The sequence below is a fragment of the Chiloscyllium plagiosum genome, unplaced genomic scaffold (genome assembly GCF_037043375.1).
Source record: "Chiloscyllium plagiosum isolate Xiang-an unplaced genomic scaffold, Cpla_swu_hap1 HiC_scaffold_3, whole genome shotgun sequence".
Taxonomy (NCBI): Eukaryota; Metazoa; Chordata; class Chondrichthyes; order Orectolobiformes; family Hemiscylliidae; genus Chiloscyllium; species Chiloscyllium plagiosum.
In genome coordinates this window covers 132934171-132961988 of record NW_028270141.1, presented here as the reverse complement: position 1 = coordinate 132961988, position 27818 = coordinate 132934171, and the positions used below count along the sequence as shown (strand labels likewise).

Below are 27818 nucleotides of genomic sequence, written 5' to 3'. Positions count from 1 at the left end.
CTTGTGCAGGTTAAATTTCCATATTTAAGGAAGATTATCCTCGCATTAGATGCAATACAATCACAATTTATCAGATTGTTTCCTTGGGTAAGTGAGTTGAACTATGATAAGCTGAGTAATTTGGGTCTTTCTTCTCTGGGTCTAATTTTAATTTCATTGAAACATCAAACTTCTGAAGGGGCTTAACAGGTTAGAGACTGAGATTGATACCCCGAATTGGGGAATCCAGAAGTCGGGTGCATGTTCTCAGGGTAAGAGTGTAAACATTTAAGTCTGAGATGGCAGAAACTAATTTGCCTAAAGGGTTTTTATAGTTTTGGAATTCTCTACTCTTACTAGAGTCCACCCTTACATGTATTTAAGACTGAGATAATCAGAGGTTTGCTCTCTCAGGAGTTCAAGGTACATGGGCAGCTGGCGGAAAAGTGGAATTGAACCTCAAAATTTGCCAGGTTCATATTGAAGGGTGGGGGCAGGCTCCATGCACCTTCTGCTCTTATTCATACTGTATTTCTTATCTTAAGTTCCAGTTGCAACAGACCCTTGTCAACACTGTGCAATTTAGGGGCTGAGCTTTCAGCAGGTCACCATTTGTATCCCTTAATATTCTTTCCAGTTCCCTCTGCAGTCACTTGTTCAGGTGCCCAAAGCTGCATTGGTGAAAGTTCTTCTTAAGCTCCTCTTGCTATTTGCGTTGGTTCAGTCACAAAAGAGGCATGAAAGACATTTCTTTGTTGGTCAGCTGATGTGTGGGGACTGTAAATGCCTTCAAGGATTGGTCTTTGTGAGTCCTGTAGGTATGCATCACAGAATCTCTTAGGATGTTTTATGCAGACGAAATTATTGTGTACAATAGTGTGATGATGCTCTGACTTTTAGAAGTTATTTTATCTCAGTTCTTTTTGAAAAGCAGTTGTGAGGCAGAGATGCCCAGCAGTCTGCCTGAACCACAAGAGTAAACCGTTTGTGAGGCCTTGCGTTTTTTTCTAATAGCATGACTGGGTGTGGCCAGGGGTCTACGATGAGGACTTCTGGGTTTTGAGATTCTGCTTTAAGCAGAGGTTATTGCAGTCTCAATAGAGATGTGAGTTTCAGTGAATATCTCCTGGCTGTCACAATCTCTATTCTTCTCTTAATGTTTTTTAACCCAGAATTGGAGAACTGCATGTGAGAATCTCAGTTTGCCGTTTTGCAGGGGAGGGGGGGGGTGATATTTATGAGATGTCATGACATTGGAACAGTTAATGAGCAATTGTTTGACCAGTCACATTGCATCTGGAACAGACACTTTTTAAATGTGACAAGTGTTTTTGATGAGAAAATGTGCCTCTTTCAAGCAGTGATATCGAGGTCTCTACAGTCCTCTGGGTGAACAAAGAAAATCTCTATTGTCCTATACTAATTACTTGTAAATCCTCTGATTTTAACCTCTCTGCTAAAGGAAATATGTCCTTCCCATCCACACTGTCTAGGCTGCGTAATCATTTTTATATACCTCTCCAATGCAATCATTTCCTTCATATAACGAAAGAGTCAGAGCTATGTGCCATTCTTTGGCTGTTACCTAATGAGTTTTTGATAATTCTCGGTAACCATCCTATTTCATTATCTGTCTTGGCTAATAAAGGAAAGTTTATTGTATGCCTTCTTAACCACCTTAACTACCAGTCCTACTTCCTTTTGAGATCTATGGACATATGCTCCAAGATCCTTATGTCCATTTACAATTTATCGGAATCACACCATTTATTACGTCATCCTTTACCTTGTTTGACTTCCACAAGTACATTATCTGCCACTACTCTGAATTGAATTCCATTTACCATCTGACCAGTCCATGGATAACTTACTGCTGTTCCCAAGGGCAGGAGGATTAGTAACCGGAAGACAAAGCAACAGAGGGGAATGAGAAATTTACTTACCAAGTATGTCACTATGATCTGAGGTACTCAGTCTAAAAAGGGGGGGAGATACTTTCAAAAAGAGGATCGGATAAATACATTGGGAGGGAAAAGCATTGCAGGCTTATGGGGAGAGAAAAGTGAGCATAAGAGTAATCAAATAGCTTTCAAAATCCCAGCACAGTCACAATAGTCCAGATTGTGTGTGTTTTCTAATTCTGTAATTGGCTCTGACCCCTGTATTTAATGCACCTTATCAAGTCTCTGTATTGTGAATCAGTTAACACTTCAGTCATATAGCAGGATGGCTCAGGAAATTACCTTCTTCAGGGAAGCTGGGTGTTGAATTAAATAAACTTTTATTAATTATCATCTCTGTTGGAGGCTTTTTCAAACTCCAAACCTCAGAAATCCCAGTGAGTAAAAGAGCTTGAAATTTGCTGTCTCTGGTCTTTAAACAAACTTTGAAAATTCAGTTGAGAAGGGATACTCCTGGGCAGCAGGGCTTGCTGAGTTTTGGTCAGGCTTTTCTTTCTCTGAAATGTGTATTCACAAAGATAGGCCATGTCCTCATGAATGCATGTTTGTGTCCCTCTTTATCTGTTCCATGTATTTGGGCAGGGTTGTGGTGGCAGAGCTGGCATTCATTGCTCATCGTTAAGTCTCCCTGAGAACACAGTGATGATCTCTTGGTTGAATCCTGACAGTCCCTTTGGTGAGATGAGAGCTCATCATTGTGTTCAGCAGGAATTTTGAAATTCTTTCCCAGCATTGATGAAGGAATCGTGCTGCGCCTCTAAATCATGGCATTACTACTTTTTTTTAAAGGGATGGAGGTTGCTTGGGAGGGCAGTCCTGTCCAACTAATTTTGGTAAGTTACTGCAGTGAACGCTGTAGATCAACAATACTGCAGGGACACCACTTTACTAGAGGGTATTGATTTTGGGTGCAGTGGATAGGCACTGATCAAAGAAATCCCTTGGCCTTTGCTGCTGTTGAGCTAAGTGTTACATCCATACAAATTTTTAATAATTTAAAATATTGGAAATACTCAGCAATTCAGGCAAAGTCTATGTTGAGAAATAGAAGTTAGTGTTTCAGGGCATTGAAATACTTGCAGTTTTTAACTGCTGAGTATTTCCAGTGCTTCCAGTTTTTATTTCAGGTTTCTAATGCCTGTTGTATTTGCTTTATTTCCATGCAACAATTCAGGGTGACACTCAAATATGGTACTAAGGGCATTAAAGATTGATGTCTTCTCTATTTCATTTGGCTGTACTGCCTCCCACTGTGTGTCAATGACAAGAGAAGGGAATATTGCAGAATGAGAGAGTACTGCTGCTGGCTCACCAGAGAAGTTGCACATCAGTTCTAGTGCAAAAAGCGTACTCATCGGTGTGCTGATCAAAGCAAAATGATGACGTAGTGTTAATGTCGCTAGAAAACAAATCCAGAGGGCCAAGTAAATGCTCTGGGGACCTAGGTTCAAATGCCAACATAGCAGCTGGCTGTATTTGAATTAAATTAGTAAAACTGGAATTAAACACTCGTCTGATGGCAACCTTTGTCAATTGTTGTAAAAACCCATCTGGTCCACCAATTCCCAATAAGGAAGGAAATCTGCTAAGCTTATGTGCCTACGTTTGACTTCATATCCATAAAAATGTGGTTGACTCTTAAATGTTCTTTGAAATAGTCCAGCAAATCAGTTTTCAAATTATGGCTCTGTTGTCACAAAACCTATAAAAGGAAATGAAACCACACAAACTATTGGTATTGATCCAGGAACTGGAAATGGCAATGGCTTTGCCAGCGCTGGAATTTTTCTGCAAATTTCTCTTTAGAATCATCTGGTGGAGAGCTGGCCCATGACTGATCAAACATTGGCCTGAGTTCGTCATACTCGCTGAATTGTAATTTATAATGCCCCAAACACTACCATCACAATCCCTCTGTATTTCTGTTTCACTGACAGGACAGACCCACTGCAAGTGGCAGCACAGTGGTAAACAGTTGAAAGAACATTGCCCTCTGTGTCCTGAGCATTTACTCTGTCTCTGAGTCTCGTGAAGTCTTATAGTGTCAAGTTAAACATGGGCAACTAAATCTCCTACTGATCACCATCTAGCAACCTCCCCTCAATTGTTCTGTGAGTACTGTGTTGGACATCAGTCAGAGGATGCAATGAGAGTGACAATGACTCAGAATGTACTCACAATTGGCGACTTCAATATTCATCACTGAGTGACTCGGTTGCATTACGACTGACCATGCAGATCATAAAGCTGCATAACCTAGCTGCTAGACCGATGATGCGATAGATAGTGAGGGAACCAAAAAGACATAAAGGCCTTGATCTCGTGCTCATCAATCTAGCTTTTGCAGACATATCGTGTTAGATTCTCTGGTGGTCATTCTTACCAGTTCTAGTACACACTAAGTCCCATCTCCATCATATTTTGTGGTGCTAGCACTGTGCTAAATAGAGTAGATTTTAAACCAATCTAGCAACTCAAAACAGTGCATCCAAAGGACATCAGCTGCAGCAGAAATTGCTATAGTTTGCAATTTCATGGGCCGACATTTTCCCCACTCTACCATCACCACCAGCCAAAGGATCAAACCAGGTCAAATGTGGACATGAGAGCTAAACTCCAGAGACAAAGTGAGAGTGATAGTATCAAGGGCTATTGCAGGCTGCAGTGTGACGTAGACAGGATGCAGAGCTGGGCTGAGAAATGGCAGATGGAGTTCAACCTGGCTAATTGCAAAGTGATGCATTTTGGAAGGTTGAATTCGAATGCTGAATATAGGATTAAAGACAGGATTCTTGGCAGTGTGGAGGAACACAGGGATCTGGGTGTGCAAGTACATAGATCCTTCAAAGTGGACACCCAAGTGGATAGGATTGTTAAGAAAACATATAGTGTTTTGGTTTTCATTAACAGGGGGATCGAGTTTAAGAGCCGCGAAGTTTGCTACAGCTCTACAAGTCCCTGATGAGACCACATTTGGAGTATTATGTCCAGTTCTGGTCACCCTACTATAGGAAAGATAGAGGCTTTGAAGAGGGTGCAAAGAAGGTTTACCAGATGCTGTCTGGACTGGAGGGCTTGCCTTATGAAGGAAGTTTTGAATAAGCTCGGACTTTTCTCTCCGGAGAGAACGAGGAAGAGAAGAGATCTGATCAAGGTATACAAGGGAATGAGAGGAATAGATTGAGTCAATAGCCAGAGACTTTTCTCCAGGGCAGGATTGACTGGTAAGAGGGGTCATAGTTTTAAGATATTAGGAGAAAGGTATAGAGGAGATGATGTCAGAGGTAGGTTCTTTACGCAGCGAGTTGTGAATGATGGAATGCATTGCCAGCGGTGGTGGTGGAAGCAGAGTCAATAGGGACATTTAAGCAACTGCTGAACATGCACATGGATAGCAGTGAATTGAGGAGTGAGTAGGTTAAGTTATTATATTTTACATTAGGATTAAACCTCGGCACAACATCGTGGGCCAAAGGGCCTGTTCTGTGCTGTACTTTTCTATGTTCTATGTGACTGCCCTTGACATCAAAACATTTGACTGAGTGTGACATCAAAGAACTCCAGCAAAACTGAAGAAAGGTTTCCGTTGATTAGAGTTATACATTGTACAAAGGAAGATCATTATGGTTGTTGCATGTCACGCATCCCAGGCCATCACCAAGAGTTCCTAACAGTAGTGTCCTAGGCCCATTCATCTCTGACCACTTCAACAGCTTACCCTCCATCATTAGGTCAAAAGTGAGGATATTTGCTGAATCATCAGGATTATGATGGAATATTCCCTGCTTGCCTGGATGAGTGCAGTTCCAACAACACTGTAGAAGCTTGACACCATCTAGGACAAAGCAGCCCACTTGATTGACACAACATTCACAAGCATCCACTCCCTCCACCACTGATGCTCCCTAGCAGCAGTGTATACTACCTACAGGATGCGCAACAGAAATACATCAAAGATCCTTTGACACCACCTTCCAAACCCACGACCACTTTCATCTAGAAAGACAAGGGTAGCAGATATGTGGGAATATCACTCACCATATTGACTTGGAAATACGTTAGAGTCTAGATTAGAGTGGTGCTGGAAAAGCACAGCAGTCAGGCAGCATTTGAGGAGCAGAGAAAACGACGCTTCAGGCGACAGCCCTCCTTATTCCTAATGAAGGGCTTTTGCTCAAAACGTCGAAGTTTTTTTTCTGCTCCTTAGATGCTGCCTGACCTGCTGTGCTTTTCCAGCACTACTCTAATCTTGACTCTTAATCTCCAGCATCTGCAGTACCCACTTCTGCCTTGGAAATATATTGCCATTCCTTCACTGTCACTGGGTCAAAATCCTGGAATTCTCTCCCTCATGGCATTGTGGATCAACCCATAGCAAGTGGACTGCAGCGATTAAAGAAGGCAGCTCACCACCACCTTCTCAAGGGCAATTAGGGATGAACAATAAATACTGACCAGCTTGCAATGCCCACCTCCCACAAATGAATATGAAAAGTTAATTGCAGTATTCAGTACCATTCATGACGCACATATTGAAACAGCCTGTGTCCATATGTAGCAAGACCTGGTCCAGGCTTTGGCTGCGAATTAGCAAATGACATTCTCATCACACAAGTGTTAGGCAATGACAGTATCCAACAAGAGACAACCTAATCATTGTCCCTTGACATTCGATAGCATTATTATCAGTCAATCTCTCAACATTCTGGGTTGCCATTGATCAGAAACTGAAATGGATCAACCTATAACCATTGTGGTGACAATAACAGGCAGAAGCTGAGAATCCTGTGGCACGTAAGTCACCTCCTGGCTCCCCAAACCATGTTTACCATCTGTCACCATTTGTTCCTGCCATCATTGGTGTTCAGCAGCATTGATTCACACCATCCGCCGCAGCAAATCATCACTACTCTTTTGACAGCATGGGAATGCCACTAATTGTAAGATAACCTTCGAGCACCACGCTAGCCTGACTTGGAGCTTTAATCACTGTTCCTTCACCGATGCTGGGTCAAAGTCTTGGTATTCCTTTACTTGGAGCAGTGCAGGTGTACCTACTCCTCATGTATTAAATCAGTACAGGAGGTTGGCTTATCACCACTGATGAAGGGCTTCTGCCTGAAACGTTGACTTTCCAGATCATTGGGTGTTGCCTGACTTTGCTGTGCTTTTCCAGTACCACACTTTTCCAGTCTTACCATCACTGTAGAGAAATTAGGACTGGGCAATAAATGCAGACCTAGCCGGCAATCTCAAATGCTATTAACAATTTTTAAATGAAATGCTTGCTACATTACGATACCTGCTAGAAAGCCTGCAGTCAGTGTCAATGAGTATGGTCATACAAATATGCTTTATATAAGGTGGTTAAGTTTTGGAACTGCCTATGTAATTTGGGATAAAATAGTTCAGAGGACTTGGTTGTTAACCATTAAAGAGAGCCCAAGTTGCCTTGGTATAAGACATTCACACCTATAGTTAATGACTGGAACAGCTGTGCTAATGGTGGATGGACAAGTCGTATCTAAATCATATTGGGAGTGCTAGAAATACCATATTTTGAAAGTGGTTACACTTTAAATTGTCTTTGATTCCAAGTTTGAGTGGAGTTGGGTGTTTAGGAGATCTAATTGACTACAAGGCTCATGTGATTCATCTTGCATTGAGGTGGCCTTTGAAGTGGAAACAAGCTATAGAAAACTATTGTAGGATTTGCTTACAGGGTTTTCTTAAGGTTTTCCTGACATAGAAACATTGAAAATAGGAGCAGAAGTAAACCATTTGACCCTCCAGACTGATTTGTCATTGGCTGATCATAGAGTTCAATAGCCCTAATCAGTTCACCATATCTCTTGATTCCTTAAGCTACAAGAGCTATATCTATCTCTTTCTTGAAACACAACATTTTGGCCTCAACTAATTTCTGTGGGATTGAATACCATATGCTCACCACACTCTGGTTGAAGAATTTTCTCCTCATCTCAGACCTAAGTTTTACCCCTTTTCCTTAAACTATGACTACTGGTTCTAGACTCCACTCACCATCAAGAAAATCCTTCCTGCATCTAATGTGCCTAATCTTGTTAGAATTTTTTATGAGCCCTCTATCCCCATTCTTTTAAACTCCTCTAAGTACAATGCTAATTGACTCAATCTCTCCTCGTGTGTCAGTCCTGCCATGGGTTGGGATATCTGGTCGGCATGGACGGGTTGGACCGAGGGGTCTGTGTCCATGCTGTACATTTCTATGACTCTATTACTGCACTCCTTAGCTCCTTCCTCAGATGAGGAAACTAAGGCTGCATAAAAGGACCAGGTGTGATGTCACCATGCCCTGTATAATTGCAGTGAGATATCCTTGTACTTGTGCTCAAATCCTCTTGCTCTGGAGGCCATCATGCAGTTTCCCTTCTTTACTGCCTATTGTGCCTGCACTCAGCATCTTATTGATCATCCCCTTCTCTCAATTTACTGTCACGACAAGTCAGTTTGCAATAATATTAGTGAGAGAAAGAGAAGGCATTCTGCGTGCTGTTCATGATGCAGAATATGTTTGTGAAATGATATTCAATTGAAGAGAGTAAGTTCATAAGGATTTGAATTAGGCTGGGGGACTTGCCAAGTTTTAGATAGAGGGACAAATCTCCAGGGAATCCTAACTGTGAAAGTCAGTTTGAGAATTAGAAGTTATCTGACAGAATAAACAAAACTGGAGCAGACCATCAGAAGCTAGAATAGCTTTAGACTGGTTACTGGATAATGAATAACTGCTGGATGTTGTACAATGTTGTAAAATGATGAAGGAATTGTTCTCATGGTTTTACAATATAAATTGGGGGTACCCACCCCCCCCCCCCCCCCCCCCCCCGCCCCACTAATTTAAACACACAAATGATTGAACCCATTCTGTAATCTGTTAAAATTCAAGAGGCAATGAACTATTCCCCCAAAGTCACTATTTCAAGTAAAATATTAACAACTTTAATTTCTTCAAGTCTGACAGAGAATAATTAACTAACAAACATTTACAACATTCATCTAAACCTATCCTTTACCTTCCCCTCTACAATATTGGTCTGATAAAACCCCTGATTAAGATTTACAGAAAAATTCAAATTTCAAAACCAACCAGCTGTCAAATCTTCTCTTGGTACCTTCCTCTGTAGGTTTGTTCTCCAGGCTGGAGTCTATCTTTTTTCCTGTGCAGACTCCTTCTCTAGACAGGTACCTCTCAGAGACTTCTTACTAGCAGCCTGCATTTGTTGGTCTTTTGGCATTTCTCCTCTCAACTGTTCAATTTTCCCGTTCTTATACCCCAAAGCATTGGATTGTTTAATTGGTTTTTAATACTAAATTCAAACTTGATTGAAGATTGGTATTTTGGAGTATAATTTAACCTGGTTGGCCGAATTTGAATTTGCTTTTGTCTCCTAGCAACTCAGCCAGTGCTAGCTGCTGGACCAAATGTTTCACTATAAATTCTCCAGCCCTCTGTGAGCTTGCTAAGTCCTTCACTCTTTTAAAGGTACAGTACATTTCTACATTCATAACAGTATTATTGGCTGGTTTCATGGTAATCATTAAACTCTTATTTCTAGACTATTATCAAATTCAAATTCCACCATGTGCCACAGTGAGATTTGAACACACATGCCCAGAAAATTAGTTAAGTTTCTGGATTAACAGTTCAGTGATGATATCACTCTGCCATCGCCTACTCTATGATATTTAGATGATGTTGCTTTGAGTTTGTTAGTCACAGTAAAAGTCTTCACATGTGTAGTTATGTATGATTTTTCCTGTTGATTAATAGAAATTGAAATATCTTTTCAAAATTATCAATGATTGTAATGGAAGAATCTGACATTGACTTGATCTCAGCTTTGTTCCCTGCATGCATGTTTTTTGATTGCTTACTGCCGCATGACTTGGAGAAAGGGAGATTTGCCCCACTCAGGGCTATCTAATCCATTCAGTGTTTTGTAGAATAAACTCCAACTGGCATGCAGCAGTTGGTGCCCAATCCCCCAGCTTCCATACAGGCAAAGACAGACAGAAAACAGATTTCTAGTGGATGTGCAAGTTTGATTAATTGACTTCTTTATGTAATTCAACATGATTTATAATTTTTTTTGGCTAGTGTTTATTTTGTGATGACTTTTGCGTGTTGAGGTTTAGGTTGTTAATGAATGAGAACTGAGGTTGACGATACTAATATTGCATGCAGCAGAGCGGCACGGTGGCACAGTGGTTAGCACTGCTGCCTCACAGCACCAGAGACCCGGGTTCAATTCCCGCCTCAGGCGACTGACTGTGTGGAGTTTGCACGTTCTCCCCATGTCTGCGTGGGTTTCCTCCGGGTACTCCGGTTTCCTCCCACCATCCAAAGATGTGCAGGGCCAGGTGAATTGGCCATGCTAAATTGCCTGTAGTGTTAGGTAAGGGGTAAATGTAGGGGTATGGGTGGGTTTCGCTTCGGCGGGTCGGTGTGGACTTGTTGGGCCGAAGGGCCTGTTTCCACACTGTAATCTAATCTAAATCTAAAGCCCTTCTGCGACAACCCTGAAAGGGCTTTCCAAATTGCCATCTCCATTCCTATTCTCTTCCTTATGCTCATTAGCTGCTCATACTGTATCTGTTGGTACTATGTTAAATTCTAGTCTCCCTTCTCATAGGAAAGATTGTTATGGACCAAACCAGACCCCCTCAAAACATTTCAAGTAGGTAGCCCAGATCCTAACTTTGCTCGTTGTTTTCGGCAGGTGTATTGTGGCTATTCCAGCATTGAAGCAGCTCATCAAAACCCCTCAATTTCAAACAAAGCAGAATTTATTTACAGAGTACTGAATGAAACACGAACAAAAGAGAACAGAATACAGAATAACTTAAGCTATCTAAAAACCCAACAGATTATCCCAACTAACTGATGCTGTTCCAAATTCCTGCAGCAATCCCTATAAATACCCCTTGGCAAAAAAGGTAAAATCAAACACACGGTCTTAGAGAGAGAGAGAGAGAGAGAGAAATGGTGGGGAGACTCAACATGGAATACCTTCTTCCATGCAGCTGTTTTTTTGACCAGCAGCCTCCAAAAAGCTGACTAGCAGCTCTGAACAGCCAGATTACTAAACGAAACCAAACCAGTGAAAAGCTGAGCTGCGAGAACTGGCCACTCCCCTTTTTCATTGTACAAGTTTTTTTTAAACTTAAAAACTTAAACGCAGACAATACTGAGCCTCTGTCTTTATGACCCCTCAGGGAAAAAAAACCCAAGGACCACCTAACCTAAAGGAGCAGCAGCATCACAGGATGTTGTTAAACTTGAAAGGGTGCAGAAAAGATTTACAAAGTTGTTGCCATGGTTGGAGGGTTTGAGGTATAGGGAGAGGCTGAATAGGCTGGAGATATTTTCCCTGGAGTGTCGGAGGCTGAGGGATGACCTTATCGAGGTTTATAACATCATGAAAGGCATGGATAGGACAAGGTATCCTCCCTCGGGTGGAGGAGTCCAGAGCTGGAGGTCTCTGGTTTGGGGTGAGTGGGGAAATATTTAAAAGCTACCTAAGGGACAACTTTTTCTCACAGAGGATGGTGTATATATTGAATAAGCTGCCAGAGGACGTGATGGAGGCTGGTACAATTACAACATTTTTAAAGGCATCTGGATGGGTACATGAATAGGAAGGGTTAGAGGGATGTGGGCCAAGTGTTGGCAAATGGGCTTAGATTAGGTTAAGATATCTGGTCAGTATGGCTGAGTTGGACTGAAGGGTCTGTTTCCATGCTGTACATTTCTATGACTCCATTCCTGAAGGAAACTGATGCTCAAAATTAGATTGTTTCAAGCACCTTCACAGCTAGAGCGGTGCTGTTCTTTTTCTGCCCTGTGGTTTCTGTTATGGCTGCAGCAGCTGATAGTTTCACAAGGATGTGCTAACTGAAATCTATGACGTGGTTTCTTATTGAGGTTCAAGTCACATGGGTGCATAGTCACCACGGACAGTTTAATCCTACTGAGAACCTGTCTATCCTTTCAGCTCTTCCTGTTGATCCTTCTTACAACACCTGACCTGGTTTGTGCTCATTGTCTCAGTCATGATATATTCCAGAGAAATGACATCTCGCATCTGAGTTTTATTTTAAACCATTTCATGGGGTCTGAGCATTGCTGGCTAGACTAGCATTTATTGGCTATCTGCGTTGTGGTTCACAGTCATATATTGGTTAGACGAAGTAACGATGGCAGGCTTTATTCCATAAGTGACACTGGTAAGCCAGATGGATTCTTATGAAAATTGGCAGTGCCATTTGACTAGGTTTTTATCTCCGATTTGTCGTGAATTTGAATTTCATCATCTACGATGGTGGGAATTGAACCCATAAAACATGAGAAGTAGGAGCAGAAAGCAGGCCATTCCGTTTCTCGAACCTGCCATTGAGCAGGATCATTGCTGATCCAACATTCCTCGCATCTACTTCTCTGCCTTTTCCCCATAACCCTTGATTCCCCTATTGATCAAGAATCTATCTGACTCAGCCTTAAATGTACACAAGGACTCTAATTTCCACCCCATCCCAGGGTCTCTGTCATAAGGAGTTGCAAAGGCCCTCAACCCTCTGAGAGAAGAAATTCCTCATCAAGACCTAAGGGACAACTTTTTCACGGAGAGTGGTACGTGTGTAGAATGAGCTGCCAGAGGAAGTGGTGGAGGCTGGTACAATTACAACATTTAAAAGGCATCTGGATGGGTATATGAATAGGAAGGGTTTGTGGAGGGATATGGGCCAGGTGCTGGCAGGTGGGACTAGATTGGGTTGGGATATCTGGTTGGCATGGACGAGTTGGACGAAAGGGTCTGTTTCCATGCTGTAATCTCTATGACTCTATCTCAATCTTAAATTGGTGCCCCATGTGCTAAAAACATTAGCTTGGGGTTCAGTATTATGAGTCCGGCGACATTACGACTACATTGTTGCCTCTCCTCCTCACCATAATCGTAATGACAATAATTTTATGTTTACTTGTATAAAATTGCATAAAGAAACAGTTGGAGGCACTGGATAGTGGAAAGGCTCTGAGCCCTGACAACATTCAGGCAATAGTACTGAAGACTTGTGTTCCAGAACTTGCCACACCCCTACATATTTAACATCTACTCAACAATGTGGAAAATTGCCCAGATGTGACCTGTGCACTACATGCAGTACAAATCCAACCTGGCCACTACCATATCAATCTACTGTTGATCTTCGGTAAAGTGATGGAAGGTATCATCAATAGTGTGGTCAAGCAACTTCTGCTCAGTAATGCCCAGTTCGGGTTCCACCAGGGCCACTCAGGTCCTGACCTCATTATAGTCTTGGTTCAAACATGGACAAAAGACCTGAATTCCAGAGGTGAGGTGAGAGTCGGGAGTGTGGTGCTGGAAAAGCACAGCAGTTCAGGCAGCATCCGAGGAGCAGGAGAATCGACGTTTCAGGCAAAAGCCCTTCATCAGGAGAGTGAGAGTGACGGCCTCGACATCAAGACCACATTCAGCCAAATGTAGTATCAAGAAGTCCTAGCAAAATTGGAATCCATGTGTAAGAGAGGTCAAATTCTCCACTGGTCAGAGTCATATCTGGTACATAGGAAAAGGACTATGGTTGTTCGAGGTTAATCATCTCAACTCCAGGACATCCCTGCAGGAGGTCCTAAGGGTAATGTCCTAGGCCCAACCATCTTCACCAGCTTCAGCAATGACCTTCTCTCCATTATAAGGTCAGAACTCAGGATATTCGCCAATGATTGCACGATAATCAGCACCATTCATGACTCCTTGGATACTGCATATTCAAATGCAGCAAGATTTATACAATATCCAGAGGTGGGCTGACAAGTGTCAAGTAACATTCACTTTACACAATGTCAGGCAAAGACCCATCTCTCAAAATCGAATCACTGCCTCTTGACATTCAATGGTGTTGTCATAACCTAATACCCCACTGTCAACGTCCTTGGGTTACTGTTGACCAGAAACTCACGTGGACTTGCCATATAAATACTGTCATTACAAGACAGGTCAAAGACTTGGACCACTGTGGTAAGTAATTCTCACCTCCTGACAAACCAATGCCTATCCATCATCTACAAGGCACAAGCCAGGGCTGTGATAGAGTACTCCCCATTTACCTGGATGGGTGCAGGTCCGACAGCACTGAAGAAGCTTGACAATATCCAGAACAAAGCAGCCTGCTGAATTAACACCACATCCACAAACATCCACTCCCTCCCCCTACCAATGCTCAGTAGCAGCAGTGTGTACTACTACAAGGTGCGGTGCAGAAATTCACCAAAGATCCTTAGAGGGCACCTTTCAAACCTTACGAGCATTTCCATCTAGAATGACAAGGGCAGCAAATATATGGGAACACAATAATCTTCTAGCTACTCATTATCCAAACATAGAAACATATCACCATTCCTTCACTGTTGTTGGGTCAAAATTGTTGCATTCCCTCCCAAAGGGCATTGTGGGTCAACCTATACCACCACCTTCTCAAGGGCAACAAGGGACAGGCAATACATTCTGGCTAGCCAGCAATGCCCACATCCCAGGGTGAATTAAAAAAATATATAAATACGGAAACCTTGCAGTCGTCAGAAAGTCCAACAGAACTTGCCACATCACTCGTTGTAAACATTTGAAAACCCTTTTCAACAACTATAGAAAGCACAAAATCTTTGTTTCTCTTCTGGCTTTTAGTACAATTCTACAATGTGGGTGGGGGCAGAAGAAGATGTCAGTGTGTAAAGGATGTTTCCACGTGTGAGGCAATCAAAAATGAGAGGTCAAAGCTTTAGAATCAAGTGCGAGATTTTAAAACAAAGATGAAGATAAATTACTTCTCTTCAAGGATAGTGAATCTGTGGAACAAAACAGAAATTGCTGTAGCAACTCAGCAGGTCTGGCAGCATCTATGGCGGAAAAAAACAAAGATAATGTTTCAGGTCCGGTGACCCATCTTCCGAACTAGGGTGAATCTGTGAAGTTTGCTACCCCAGAATGTGATGGATGTTAGGACATTGAGTAAATTTAAGGAGGAAATAGACCAATTTTTAATTAGTAATGAGTTGGAGGGTTATGGAGTGCAGGCAGGAGAGTGGAGTTGAGGCAGAGATGAGAGTAGCCATGATCCTAGCAAATGGTGATCAAGCACAAGGGGCTGAATTGTCCACTACTCTTGCTTGTTCTTAGTTCTTCTGTTGTTGAATGTGTGAGATTAAGAGTGGGCATTGCCAGATCTGTTGACTGCACACCTGGGATCAAATTGGCATTGCCCACAAGTAACACGATCTTCTGCCCTGTCTACATCGAAAGCGTAATCACCGATACCTACTCCAACATGGTGTCTGGGGTGATTTGCTGTGCAGGTGCATGTGCAACTAATGCCTTTGTGCAGCTCTTGGGGCACATAGTGCCAAAAACCGGGCTCGAATGAGTGCAATTCCTTGCCTAAATTGTCAACAAAGCAAACTTAGAGAGATGACTGAATCTGAGGGCAGGATGGAGATGAGAGTACTTCAATAATGTCAGGCTAACTCAGCCCCTTGCTTCTGTCAGTTTCAGCCACTCTCACTAACCAGCTTTCTTGATGAGGCCATTGATGATTGAAATAGCGATATTCCACACAAATATGAATGGAAATTGATTTCGTTTCAGAGTTAATCAGAATTCTTTACATTATTGAAAGGGAAGCTACATCTTTATTCTGTCAAGATGAGATCAGCATTATCTGCTGACTGGAATATTGATCCCGGAGTTTCACTTAAAAATGTAGCTTTCATGTTGGGGTCTTCAGACATTATCGGGGTCTATCAGGAGTTTCTTTTGAGCTGTGTATTTTACATTGTTTTCCTGGATCCTGTCCAAGTTTTGCTGCAATTGAATATGCACTGATTCAGTATCTGTGCAGTCACAAGCAAAATCTAGATTATGTTGATACTTATTTTGACGCGAGACTTTTTTTTTCTGAAGTTGGGATGGGCAAATGGTGAAACATGGCAATAATTGCAGTGTGTTCCCTGGAGTAGAGCAGTGTTTTCATAGGGTCTGTGTTGATCTTTATAGTTGGTCCCTGGAAGTATTTTAAGGTTAATAGAAGACCTTGTGTGTTGGATTTTACAAGGTTGTTTCTTGGTATTTACAGGGACTATCAGAGAATCATGTTTTTTTTAAGTTGGTACTGAGGATATGGTCCAACGTTTATTGCACATCCCTTAAGAAAGTGCTGTCTAAAGAGTTTTGATGAATTTCTGCAGTGCATTTTGTCGATGGAACACGCTGCTACCACTGAATCAATGGTAGAGAGAGTGAATGTTGTAGGTTGTGCCAATCAAGCAAGCTGCTTTGTCAGGATTGGTGCCAAGCTTATTGACTATTATTGGAGCTGCTCTTCTTATCAAGGTAAGTGGGGAGGATTCCATCACACTCCTAATCTGTGCTTTGTAGATGATGGACAGGCTTTGCAGAAACAGGAGGTGAGATACTCACTCCATCATTCCTAACCTCCTGAGCTCCTGTTGTAGCTACAGTACTTATGCAGCTAGTTCAATTCAGTTCCTGGTCAATTGTAACCATCAGGAAGTTGAAAGTGGGGGATTCCGTGATGATAATGTTATTGAATGTCAAGGGGCGATGGTTAGGTTCTCTTTTTGGAGATGATTAATATTTCCTGCAACTTGTGTGGTCTGAATGGCAGTTGCCACTTGCAACCCAGGCCTGGATACTGTCCAGGTTTTGCTGCAATTGAGCACGAACTGTTTGTGACTGATTCAGTATCTGTGCAATGTTGAACATTATGCACTCAGCAGCAAGCGTCTCCCTTCTAACCTTCTAATGGACTGATTTGAGGTTGGGATGAGGCCAGAAGCTAGATTGCCCTTACCTAAGATGCCAGTGTTGTAGCTGTACTGAACAATTTGGCTTTGGGCGTGGCAATTTCTGGAGCACAAGTCATCAGTACTATTGCCAGAATTGCATGAATGTTGCAGGTAGTAGTGCCCCTGGGAGTATGTCATATTCACAGATGATTCAGAGGTGAGCCTGCATTTTCAGTGGATCCCTGAGAGCATCTTGGCATTTTTAGAGGCTCTCTAGAAATGTTGTCAGTATTTGCATAGTTTCCTAAGCGGTTATTATTTGAAGGTGGTCTCTGAGGCTCCATAACAAGATGCACACCAGGAAGTGCATTTCCATGTTTATGTTTTCGGGCTCTGCTGTTGTATTTACTAAACCCAATCCACTGGCAATATGAGAGTCTTAAAATAACCATGTCTCTTTTGCATCTTGACAGATTTCACTTGAGATGTTGCAGCCAGTTTGAAGGGGCCTGAGGCAGCTGACAGTACAGAAGAATGAGCCTTCTGCTTTTTATGCTTCTATGAAAAACACTTATCAGTTAATTGATTGTGACTGAACCTAGAAATTCATAACGGGCACATGTCCAAAGCAAATCTGTGGCTAACCCAGTACACTGCAGTTTTGACTCTTCTTTATGTTAATTCACAAGTTTCTTGGGCTTTCCCCGTACAAATTTTCGTTTGATCAGCAGTAAAGACGAAGTGAAAATGATGAAGTACTGGGGTGAGATTCCCGTGTCCTCTGCTCAGCCCAGTCGGAGCTCATTTGATCTGTTGCAGCGGGAGTTCCGGACGGTGGAAATTCAAGACCCTCCGTTGCACCAGCCGTCAGCTGATCGTCCCCGGCCGACGACCATGCTAGACGTGCCGTCTGAGCCCTGCGGCCTGACCGTCCACACCATCCAGCTACTACAGTATAACCGCCGGCTACGGAGTCTTGTTGCTGCAGCACAGGCACAGGGCCAGGCACAGCTGGAGGGCGTGAAGGCAGAGGAGGCTGAGGCCCTGCCACCTGCACCCGACTCACCGCCCATCCCAGATGAGCTACTGCCGCTGGATAGCAAAAGCCCAAAGCTGCCTTTCCAATTGAGACACAGTGACCCAGAGAGCGACTTCTACAGGTGAGCTCACAAATGCAAATATTGTAAGGAAAGAAAGAAAGAAACCCTGAATTTGCACAACATCTCTGATATACTCAGACTATCCCAAAGCATTTTACATCCAGTTATGCAGTATAGTCACAATTGTAATGTAGAAAATAAAGAAAGGAGTGTTGCTGAACAAAGAGACCTTGGAGTGCAGGTTCATAGCAGGTTGAAAGTGGAGTCGCAGTTAGATAGGATAATGAAGAAGGCGTTTGGTATGCTTTCCTTTTATTGGTCAGAGTATTGAGTACAGGAGTTAGGAGGTCATGTTGCAGCTGTACGGGACATTGGTTAGGCCACTTTTGGAATATTGCATGTAATTCTGGTGTCCCTCCTATCAGAAGGTTATTGTGAAACTTGGAAGGGTTTAGAAAAGATTGACAAAGATGTTGCCAGGGTTGGAGAATGTAAGCTATAGGGAGAGGCTGAATTGGTTTGGACTGTTTTTCCCTGGAGTATCGGAGGCTGAGGGGTGACCTTTATAGAGGTGTATAAAATCATGAGGGACCTGGATAGGATAAACAGACAAAGTCTTTTCCCTGGGGTGGGGCTGTACAGAATGAGAGGGCATAGGTTTAGGGTGAGAGGGGAAACATATAAGGGGCAATATTTTCACACAGGTTGGTGCATGTATGAAATGAGCTGCCAGAGGAAGTGGTGGAGGCTGGTACAATTACAACATTTTTAAAAGGTGTCTGGATGAGTATATGAATAGGAAGGGTTTAGAGGAATATGGGCCAAGTGCTGGAAAATTAGACTAGATTAGGTTGGGATATCTGGTCGGTATGGACAAGCTGGATTGAAGGGTCTGTTTCCATGCTGTACATCTCTATGACTGTAACTAGCAGATTGCCATCTAGTTCCTATTCATTGGCGTTTGAAGGATAGATATTGGTCAGGGAATTACTTTGAAAAAATGCCAAGATACCTGCGAGGGAAGACGGGACTTTGGGTTAATGTTTCATGAGCAAGTTTACACCTCCGACAGGGTAGCATTCCTTCAGTTCTCAGTCTCAATTAAGGGCTGTATTCTTTGGAGTGAATCTTGAATCCACAACCTTTGACTCAGGCAAACGTGCTGCCACTAACCTACAGTTGAGATTGTGTCGTGGAGTAGGAATGATCTGTGAAGTTGTTGCAATAGAATGTTCTTCAAGGCATCATCATGATAACTGGGAAAAAAAACAATGAGTTATATCTTGACAAGGCACTTAAAAGGAGAGCAGTATCCTTCTATATTATCACAATCGATTTTTCTTTTACACTGGCTATAAATTTGCTCTATCGATCTTTCTATGGTTAGGTCAAGTGATTTGTTACAACAAATCTTCTGCTATCGTTAAGATCTACTTGACACAGCACTTTGACTGCATCTGCAAACTGCAGGACTTGGCCACAGATCGTGCTAGTGTAGAAATTCATGGGATTTGTTGCAGTTGCACATGTATGTGAAGGGAAAATGGGTGTGTCTGTCTAACTGATTGGATCACTCTTTGAGAGAGCTAGTATAATCAAGTTGGGCTGAATAGCCTGTGTTCTATGAATGTTATGGAATTTAATGGGTTTCCAAATCAGGTCTTTCAGGTCTTATTTGTTCCTCTTACTTCAAGTGTCCAACTCTCTATGCTTACAGTTTGTTGAATTTGAGATCTATCTCATGTTATGGACCAGGCCAGACTCCCTCAAAACATTTCAAGAAAGTAGTCCTGATCCCTAACTTTGCTAGTTGTTTTAAGCAGGTGTATTGTGGAAAGAGTCATAAAGTCATAGAGATGTACAGTGCAGAAACAGACCCTTCGGTGCTGACCAGATAGCCTAAATTAATCTAGTCCCATTTGCCAGTACTTGGCCCATATCCCTCTAAACGCTTTTGATTCATATACCCCTCAGCCTCTGATCTCCAAAGAAAACAATCCCAGCCTACTCGGCCTCTCCCTATAGCTCAAATCCTCCAATCCTGGCAATATCCTTGGAAATCCTTTCTGAACCCTTTCAAGTTTCACAATGTTAAAAATCTCACAACACCACATCATAGTCCAACAGGTTCATTTGGAAGCAAATAAACCTTGTGGACTATAAGCTGGTGTTGTGTGATTTCCAACCTTGCCCATTCCAGCAGTGATGCAGCTCATCAAAGCCCCTCTGTTTTAAATAAAACAGAATTTATTTACATAGTACTGAATGAAACACTAACAAAAGAGAACAGAATACAGAATAGCTTCATGCCGAAAACACAACAGATTATCCCAACTAAATGATGCTGTTCCAAATTCCTGCAACCATCCCCATAAACACCTCTTGCCAAAAAAAGGTAAAATCAAACACAGGGTCTTACAGGAAAGAAGTCCGAGAGACGGAGGATCAGCATGGACTTGCTTCCAGGTAGCAGTTTCTTGGACCAGCAGCCTCAAAACTCCCTGCTTTCAGTGAACAGCCAGACTGCTCTAACCAAACCAAACCAGGGAAAATCTCAGCTAGGAGAATTGGCCATTCTCCTTTCATTGTACAAGTGTTTTTTTAAACTTGAAAATATTCTGAAGTAGTTAAACCCAAGACTTTTCAGAGTCGCTGCTTTTATGACCTCTGGAAAAAAATCCCAAGGAGAGCATAACCTTGTTAAAGGAGCAGTATAGTCACACTCACGGTAAGGATGTCATGTTGCAGCTTGTATAAGACTTTAGGTCAACCACAGTTAGAATGTTGCATTCAATTCTGGTCGTCACATTACAGGAAGGATCTGGAGGCTTTGGAGAGGGTGCAGAAGTGATTTACCAGGATTCTGCTTGAATTTAAGGGTATGAGCTATAAGGAGAGGCTGGAAAAATTCCAGTTCTTTTCTCTAGAGCAACAGAGGCTGAAGGGAGACTCGCTAGAAGTCAAAGTTATAAGATGCATAGATTGGGGAAAAAGGTTCTGACTTCCAAGCAGATTGAAAATCTAGTACTAGAGGGCATGTGTTTAAGGTGAAGGGGGAAGAATTCAAAAGAGATGTGAAGGGGCAAGCTTTTTACACAGAAAATGATCAGAGTCTGGAGTGTACTGCCAGGGTGGTGATGGAGGCAGATACAACGGGGATGTTTGAGGGACCTTTAGATAAACACATGAATATGCAAGGAATGGAGAGATATGGATCAAGGGCAGACAGAAAGAATTAGTTTAATTTGGTGTTATGTTTGGCACAACATTGTGCACTAAAGGGCCCTTTTCTGTGCTGTTCTGATCTATGTTCTATCTCCTTCCCAGCGCTAAGTTTTCCATAACGAACATCAAAAATGTGGAGTTTTGTGCCTCTGTTCATCTTATCATAAATCTTAAACTTTTCTTCAGAAATAATATAGATTTGATGCCACTTTGTTTCCATTCTTGCCATTTTTCAGTCACGGTGGGGTTATGCATTAATTTTCTCAGTAGGGCAGTTTGCACTACAGCTGAATTGCACAGTCAGGTTTGTTGTTCATTTCTTTTTAACTCTTTCATGCAATCAGTGCTGGGGCTACAATTAATTACAACATATATTAATGATTTGGATAAGGAAAGTGAATATACTGTAGCCAAGTTTGAGGATGCCACAAAAATAGGTGGGAAGGCAAGGAGTGAGGAAGACACAGCTTGTAGAGGGATGTAGAAAGGTTAGTGAGTGGGCAAAACTTGTCAGCTGGAATATAATGTGAGGTTATACACTTTGGCAAGAAGAATACGGGAACTCAATATTATTTAACTGAAGAAAGACTGCAGAAATATGCAGAACATAGGGGATTTGGGTGTCCTTATCCACGAATGAAAAAACAGCTAGCATCCAAGTACAGCAGACAGTAGGGAGGCAAGTTGAATGGAGTATTAAAAATATGGAGGTTTTGCTAAACTGTACATGACACTCTGAGAAAGTGAGGACTGCAGATGCTGGAGGTCAGAGTCAAAAAGTGTGGCGCTAGAAAAGCACAGCAGGTCAAGCAGCATCCGAGGAACAGGAGAGTCGATGTCCTGATGAAGGATTTATGCCTGAAATGTCGACTCTCCTGCTCCTCTGATGCTACCTGACCTGCTGTGCTTTTCCAGAGCCACACTTTGATTCTGTGCAAGACACTCGTCACATCACAGCTGGAATACTGTTTTGGAAACCTTATCTAAGGAAAGATATATAGGTAGTTCACTAGGCTAATATCACTTACAGAGAGACTGTCAAATGAGGAGAGATTGAGTAACTTGGGACAGTATCGGAATTTATAAAAATAAGAGGCAACCTTATTGAAACTTTCAAGACTCTTGGAGACTTGGCAGGGGTGAAAGGTTGTCTCTCCTTTTGGGAAGTCTAGGAGCGGAGGGTATAATCTCCCGAATAACTGATCACATTTTTATGACAGCGATGAGGACAAATTTCTTCTCTGAGAGTCATGAATCTGTGGAATTCTGTACTAACGAGGGTTGTTAGGGCTGAGTCATTAAGTACTAGAACATAGAACATAGAAGAATACAGCGCAGTACAGGCCCTTGGGCCCTCGATGTTGCGCCGATCCAAGCCCACCTAAACTACACTAACCCACTATCCTCCATATACCTATCCAATGCCCTCTTAAATGCCCATAAAGAGGGAGAGTCCACCACTGTTACTGGCAGGGCATTCCATGAACTAACAACTCGCTGAGTGAAGAACCTACCCCTAACATCAGTCCTATATCTACCCCCCCTTAATTTAAAGCTATGCCCCCTTGTAATACCCGACTCCATACGCGGGAAAAGGTTCATACTGTCTACCCTATCTAACCCCCTAATCATCTTGTACACCTCAATCAAGTCACCCCTAAACCTTCTTTTCTCTAGTGAAAACAGCCCCAAGTGCCTCAGTCTTTCCTCATACGATTTTCCTTCCATACCAGGCAACATCCTGGTAAACCTCCTCTGCACCCGTTCCAATGCCTCCACATCCTTCCTATAGTATGGCGACCAAAACTGCACACAATATTCCAGATGCGGCCGTACCAGAGTCTTATACAACTGCATCATGACCTCAGGACTCCGGAACTCAATTCCTCTACCAATAAAAGCCAGTACGCCATATGCCTTCCTCACCGCACTATTTACCTGGGTGGCAACTTTCAGAGATCTGTGTACATGGACACCAAGATCCCTCTGTTCATCCACACTACCAAGTATCCGACCATTAGCCCAGTACCCCATCTTTTTGTTATTCTTCCCAAAGTGAATCACCTCGCACTTAGCTACATTGAATTCCATCTGCCACCTTTCTGCCCAGCTCTGCAGCTTCTCTATATCCTGCTGTAACCTGCCACATGCTTCCTCACTGTCAACAACTCCTCCGACTTTCGTATCATCCGCAAACTTGCTCACCCAACCTTCTAACCCCTCTTCCAGGTCATTTATAAAAATGACAAACAGCAATGGTCCCAAAACAGATCCTTGCGGAACACCGCTAGTGACGGCACTCCATGAAGAAACTTTGCCATCAACTACTACCCTCTGTCTTCTTCCATCCAGCCAATTCCTAATCCAAACCTCCAATTCACCCTCAATGCCATATCTCCGTATTTTCTGCAGTAGCCTACCATGGGGAACCTTATCAAACGCCTTACTAAAATCCATATATACCACATCTACCGCTTTCCCCTCATCAACCTCCTTCGTCACCTTTTCAAAGAATTCAATAAGGTTTGTGAGGCACGACTTGCCCTTCACAAAACCATGCTGACTATCCTTGATCACATTATTCCTATCCAGATGTGCATAAATCCTATCCCTTACAATTCTCTCTAAGACTTTGCCCACAACAGAAGTGAGACTCACCGGCCTATAGTTACTAGGGCTATCCCTACTCCCCTTTTTGAACAAGGGAACCACATTTGCTATCCTCCAGTCTTCTGGGACTACTCCTGTAGACAAAGAGGACATAAAAATCAAGGCCAATGGCTCTGCAATCTCCTCCCTTGCTTCCCAGAGAATCCTAGGATAAATGCCATCAGGCCCAGGGGACTTATCTATTTTCACCTTTTCCAGGATTTCCAACACCTCTTCTCTACATACCTCAAAGCCATCCATTCTACTTATTTGTGACTCAGTATTCTCATCTACAACAATGTCCTGAGTAAATACTGAAGAAAAGTATTCATTCAGTGTCTCCCCAATCTCTTCCGCCTCCACACGCAACTTCCCACTACTATCCTTGACTGGACCTATTCCTACCCTAGTCATTCTTTTATTCCTAACATACCTATAGAAAGCCTTAGGGTTTTCCCTAATCCTATCGACTAAGGACCTTTCATGTCCCCTCCTTGCTGCTTTTAGCTCTCTCTTCAGGTCCTTCCTGGCTACCCTATAACTCTCAATCGCCCCAATTGAACCTTCACGTCTCATCTTGAGATAGGCCGCCCTCTTCCATTTAACAAGGGATTCCAATTCCTTATTAAACCACGGCTCCCTCGCACGACCCTTTCCTTCCTGCCTGACAGGTACATAATTATCAAGGACACTCAATAGTTGCCCCTTGAACAAGTTCCACATATCCTTTACACTCTTGCCTTGGAGTCTACTTTTCCAAGCCACACATCCTAAGTCATGCCTCACCGCATCATAATTTCCCTTACCCCAACTATAACTCTTGCCCTGTAGTACACACTTATCCCTCTCCATCACGAGTGTAAAAATCACCGAATTATGGTCACTATCCCCAAAGTGCTCACCTACCTCTAATTCTAACACCTGGCCTGGTTCGTTACCCAGAACCAAATCCAGTATGGCCTCACCTCTTGTTGGCCTGTCTACATATTGTGTCAGGAAACTCTCCTGCACACATTGAACAAACACTGACCCATCTAACGAACTTGAGCTATAGCTTTCCCAATCAATATCAGGAAAGTTAAAGTCCCCCATAACAACCACCCTATTACTGTCACTCATCTCCTGAATCACCTTCCCAATCCTTTCTTCAATGATTCTAGGACTATTAGGAGGCCTGTAAAAGACTCCTAACAGGGTGACCTCACCTTTCCTATTCCTAACCTCAGCCCAAACTACCTCAGATGGCAAGTCCTCATCCATCGTCCTTTCCACCGCTGTAATACTATCTTTGACAAGCAATGCCACACCTCCCCCTCTTTTACCCCCACCTCTGACCCTACTAAAACATTTAAATCCCGGAACCTGCAACAGCCAATCCTGTCCCTGTTCTAGCCATGTCTCCATAATAGCCACAACATCGAAGTCCCAGGTACCAACCCACGCTGCAAGTTCACCTACCTTATTTCGTATACTTCTTGCATTGAAGTATACACACTTCAAGCCACTTCCCTGTTTACAGGCACCCTCCTTGGAAATTGATGCCATGTTCCTCACCTCCCTACACTCCAGGCCCTGCACCCTGAAGCTACAATCTGGGTTCCCATGCCCCTGCCGAGTTAGTTTAAACCCCCCCCCCCCAAGAGCACTAGCAAACCTCCCCCCAAGGATACTGGTTCCCCTCAGGTTCAGGTGTAGACCATCCTGTTTATAGAGGTCCCACCGTCCCCAGAAAGAACCCCAGTTATCCAAAAACTGGAACCCCTCCCTCCTGCACCATCCCTGAAGCCATGCATTTAAGTGTTCTCTCTCCCTATTCCTCGAATCTCTATCACGTGGCACAGGTAACAAACCAGAGACAACAACTGTTTGTTCTAACTCCGAGCTTCCAACCTAGCTCCCTGAAAGCCTGTCTAACATCCTCAGCACTCCTCCTACCTATGTCGTTGGTGCCAATGTGGACCACGACTTCGGGTTGCTCCCCCTCCCCCTCCAGGACCCGGAAAACACGATCAGAGACATCACGTACCCTTGCACCTGGGAGGCAACATACCAAACGTGAGTCTCTCTCGTTCCCACAAAACCGCCTATCTGTGCCACGAACTATCGAGTCCCCAATTACTACTGCTCTGCTCTTCTTCACCCTTCCCTTCTGAGTAACGGGGACAGGCTCCGTGCCAGAGACCTGAGCCCCGTTACTTACCCCTGGTAAGTCATCCCCCCCACAAGTATCCAAAACGGTATACTTGTTCTTGAGGGGAATGGCCGCAGGAGGTCCCTGCACTGGCTGCTTCCTCCCAGTCCCCCTCACTGTAACCCATCTATCTGCCATCTTTGGAGTTACTACTTTCCTATAACTCTGATCTATGACCCCCTCTGCCTCCCGAATGATCCGAAGTTCATCCAACTCCAGCTCCAGTTCCCTAACACGGTCTTGGAGGAGCTGGAGATGGGTGCACTTCCTGCAAGTGTAATCGGCAGGGACGTCGATGGCATCCCTCACCTCATACATGTTGCAGGAGGAACATTGCACTGCCTTCACTGCCATCCCTCTAAAGCTAACTATTTAAAAAAAACTGTCTAAATAACAAGCAAAATTCAGCACTTACCTACTTGCCACAACAGATGTTATTATTAGGTTAGAGGAGGAGGGCGGGTGGGAGGCACTACCCGTGTACTGCCTCGGGTTTCTCTCCTTCACGCTTTTAAAGGGTGAAAAAACCTACCCAGCTAAGTTTACACTAACTGCTTCCGGGTCTCAGCTGCCCCTCTGCTTGCCGTCACTTCCTCTGCTGCTCCCGCTCTTTCTGTGAAGGAGAGAGAAAACAAAACACCGCTGCCCGCTACAGGTAAGTAATTTTGAAAAAAAACTCTTACCTTAGCTGTAGTCTCCCGGGTTCACCTCAACTCGGCCGCTGCTCCCACTCAAATGACCGTTGGTGGTGAAACAGTGAGTATTTATACTCACAGTTCTCCTTCCCGGCTGCCCCTCTGCTTGCCGTCACTTCCTCTGCTGCTCCCGCTCTTTCTGTGAAGGAGAGAGAAAACAAAACACCGCTGCCCGCTACAGGTAAGTAATTTTGAAAAAAAACTCTTACCTTAGCTGTAGTCTCCCGGGTTCACCTCAACTCGGCCGCTGCTCCCACTCAAATACTTTCAAGTCTTAGATTTTGTTTTCAATCCATAAGCGAGTCAGTAGTCATGGGTAAAGGTAGGAAAGTGGAATTGAGGATTATCAGATCAGCCATGATCTCCTTGAGTGGCAGAGAAGACTTTGATGGGCTAAATAGCCTACTTCTGCTCCTGTGGCGTATTAGTTAAAAACAATGACTGCAGATGCTGGAAACCAGATTCTGGCTTCGAGTGGTGCTGGAAAAGCACAGCAGTTCAGGCAGCATCTGAGGAGCAGGAAAATCGACGTTTCGGGCAAAAGCCCTTCATCAGGAATACAGGTGCCTGAAGGGTGGAGAGATAAATAAGAGGAGGGTGGGCGTATTGTCTAATGTGAGCATTGATAGACTAGTTTTGTTGCCCATCCCTAACTGCCATTAAGGTGGCTGAGAGTTGCTGCAATCCAGCTGATGGAAGTAGACCCGAAGTGCTTTTAGGAACAGACTTCCAGGTCTTTGGCCCAGTAACAATGAAGGAATGATGATACAGTTCCAATCAAAATGGCATGTTTGTAGTGGAACTTGGAAATGGGAGTGTTTTTCCATGCATCTGCAGCCTCAGTTCTTCTAAGTGGTAGTGGTCATGAGTTTGGAAGCAGTTGGAGTCATACTGCGTGGAAACAACCAGCCGGTAAGCTTTGATTAGTTGCCAGAGTGTTTTCTGTTGATGGTACAAACTGCTGCTACCATGTGTAAGAGGTGGAGGGAGTAGCTCTTAAAGGTAGTGAATGAGGTACTGATTATGTGGTATGTTTTGTCCTGGGTCATGTTGATCATCTTTTATTGTTTAGAATTCCACCCATCCAGGCAAGTGGATGATAAATAGAATCTGATGGCATAGAAAATTGTTTGTACCTATTTAGGCTCTTTGATA

The 27818-nt window shown here is 43.2% G+C and overlaps 1 protein-coding gene across 1 annotated transcript in view; it reads left to right on the top strand.

The window, feature by feature from the left end:
- Window positions 1-27818, top strand: part of supt7l (SPT7 like, STAGA complex subunit gamma) — a 47792-nt gene that overhangs the window by 4356 nt on the left and 15618 nt on the right. Inside the window, exon 2 of the mRNA XM_043687242.2 lies at window positions 17277-17963. Coding sequence (XP_043543177.1) covers window positions 17551-17963 — 413 coding nt within the window. The 5' untranslated portion in view covers window positions 17277-17550. The remainder of the gene's footprint in view (window positions 1-17276; window positions 17964-27818) is intronic.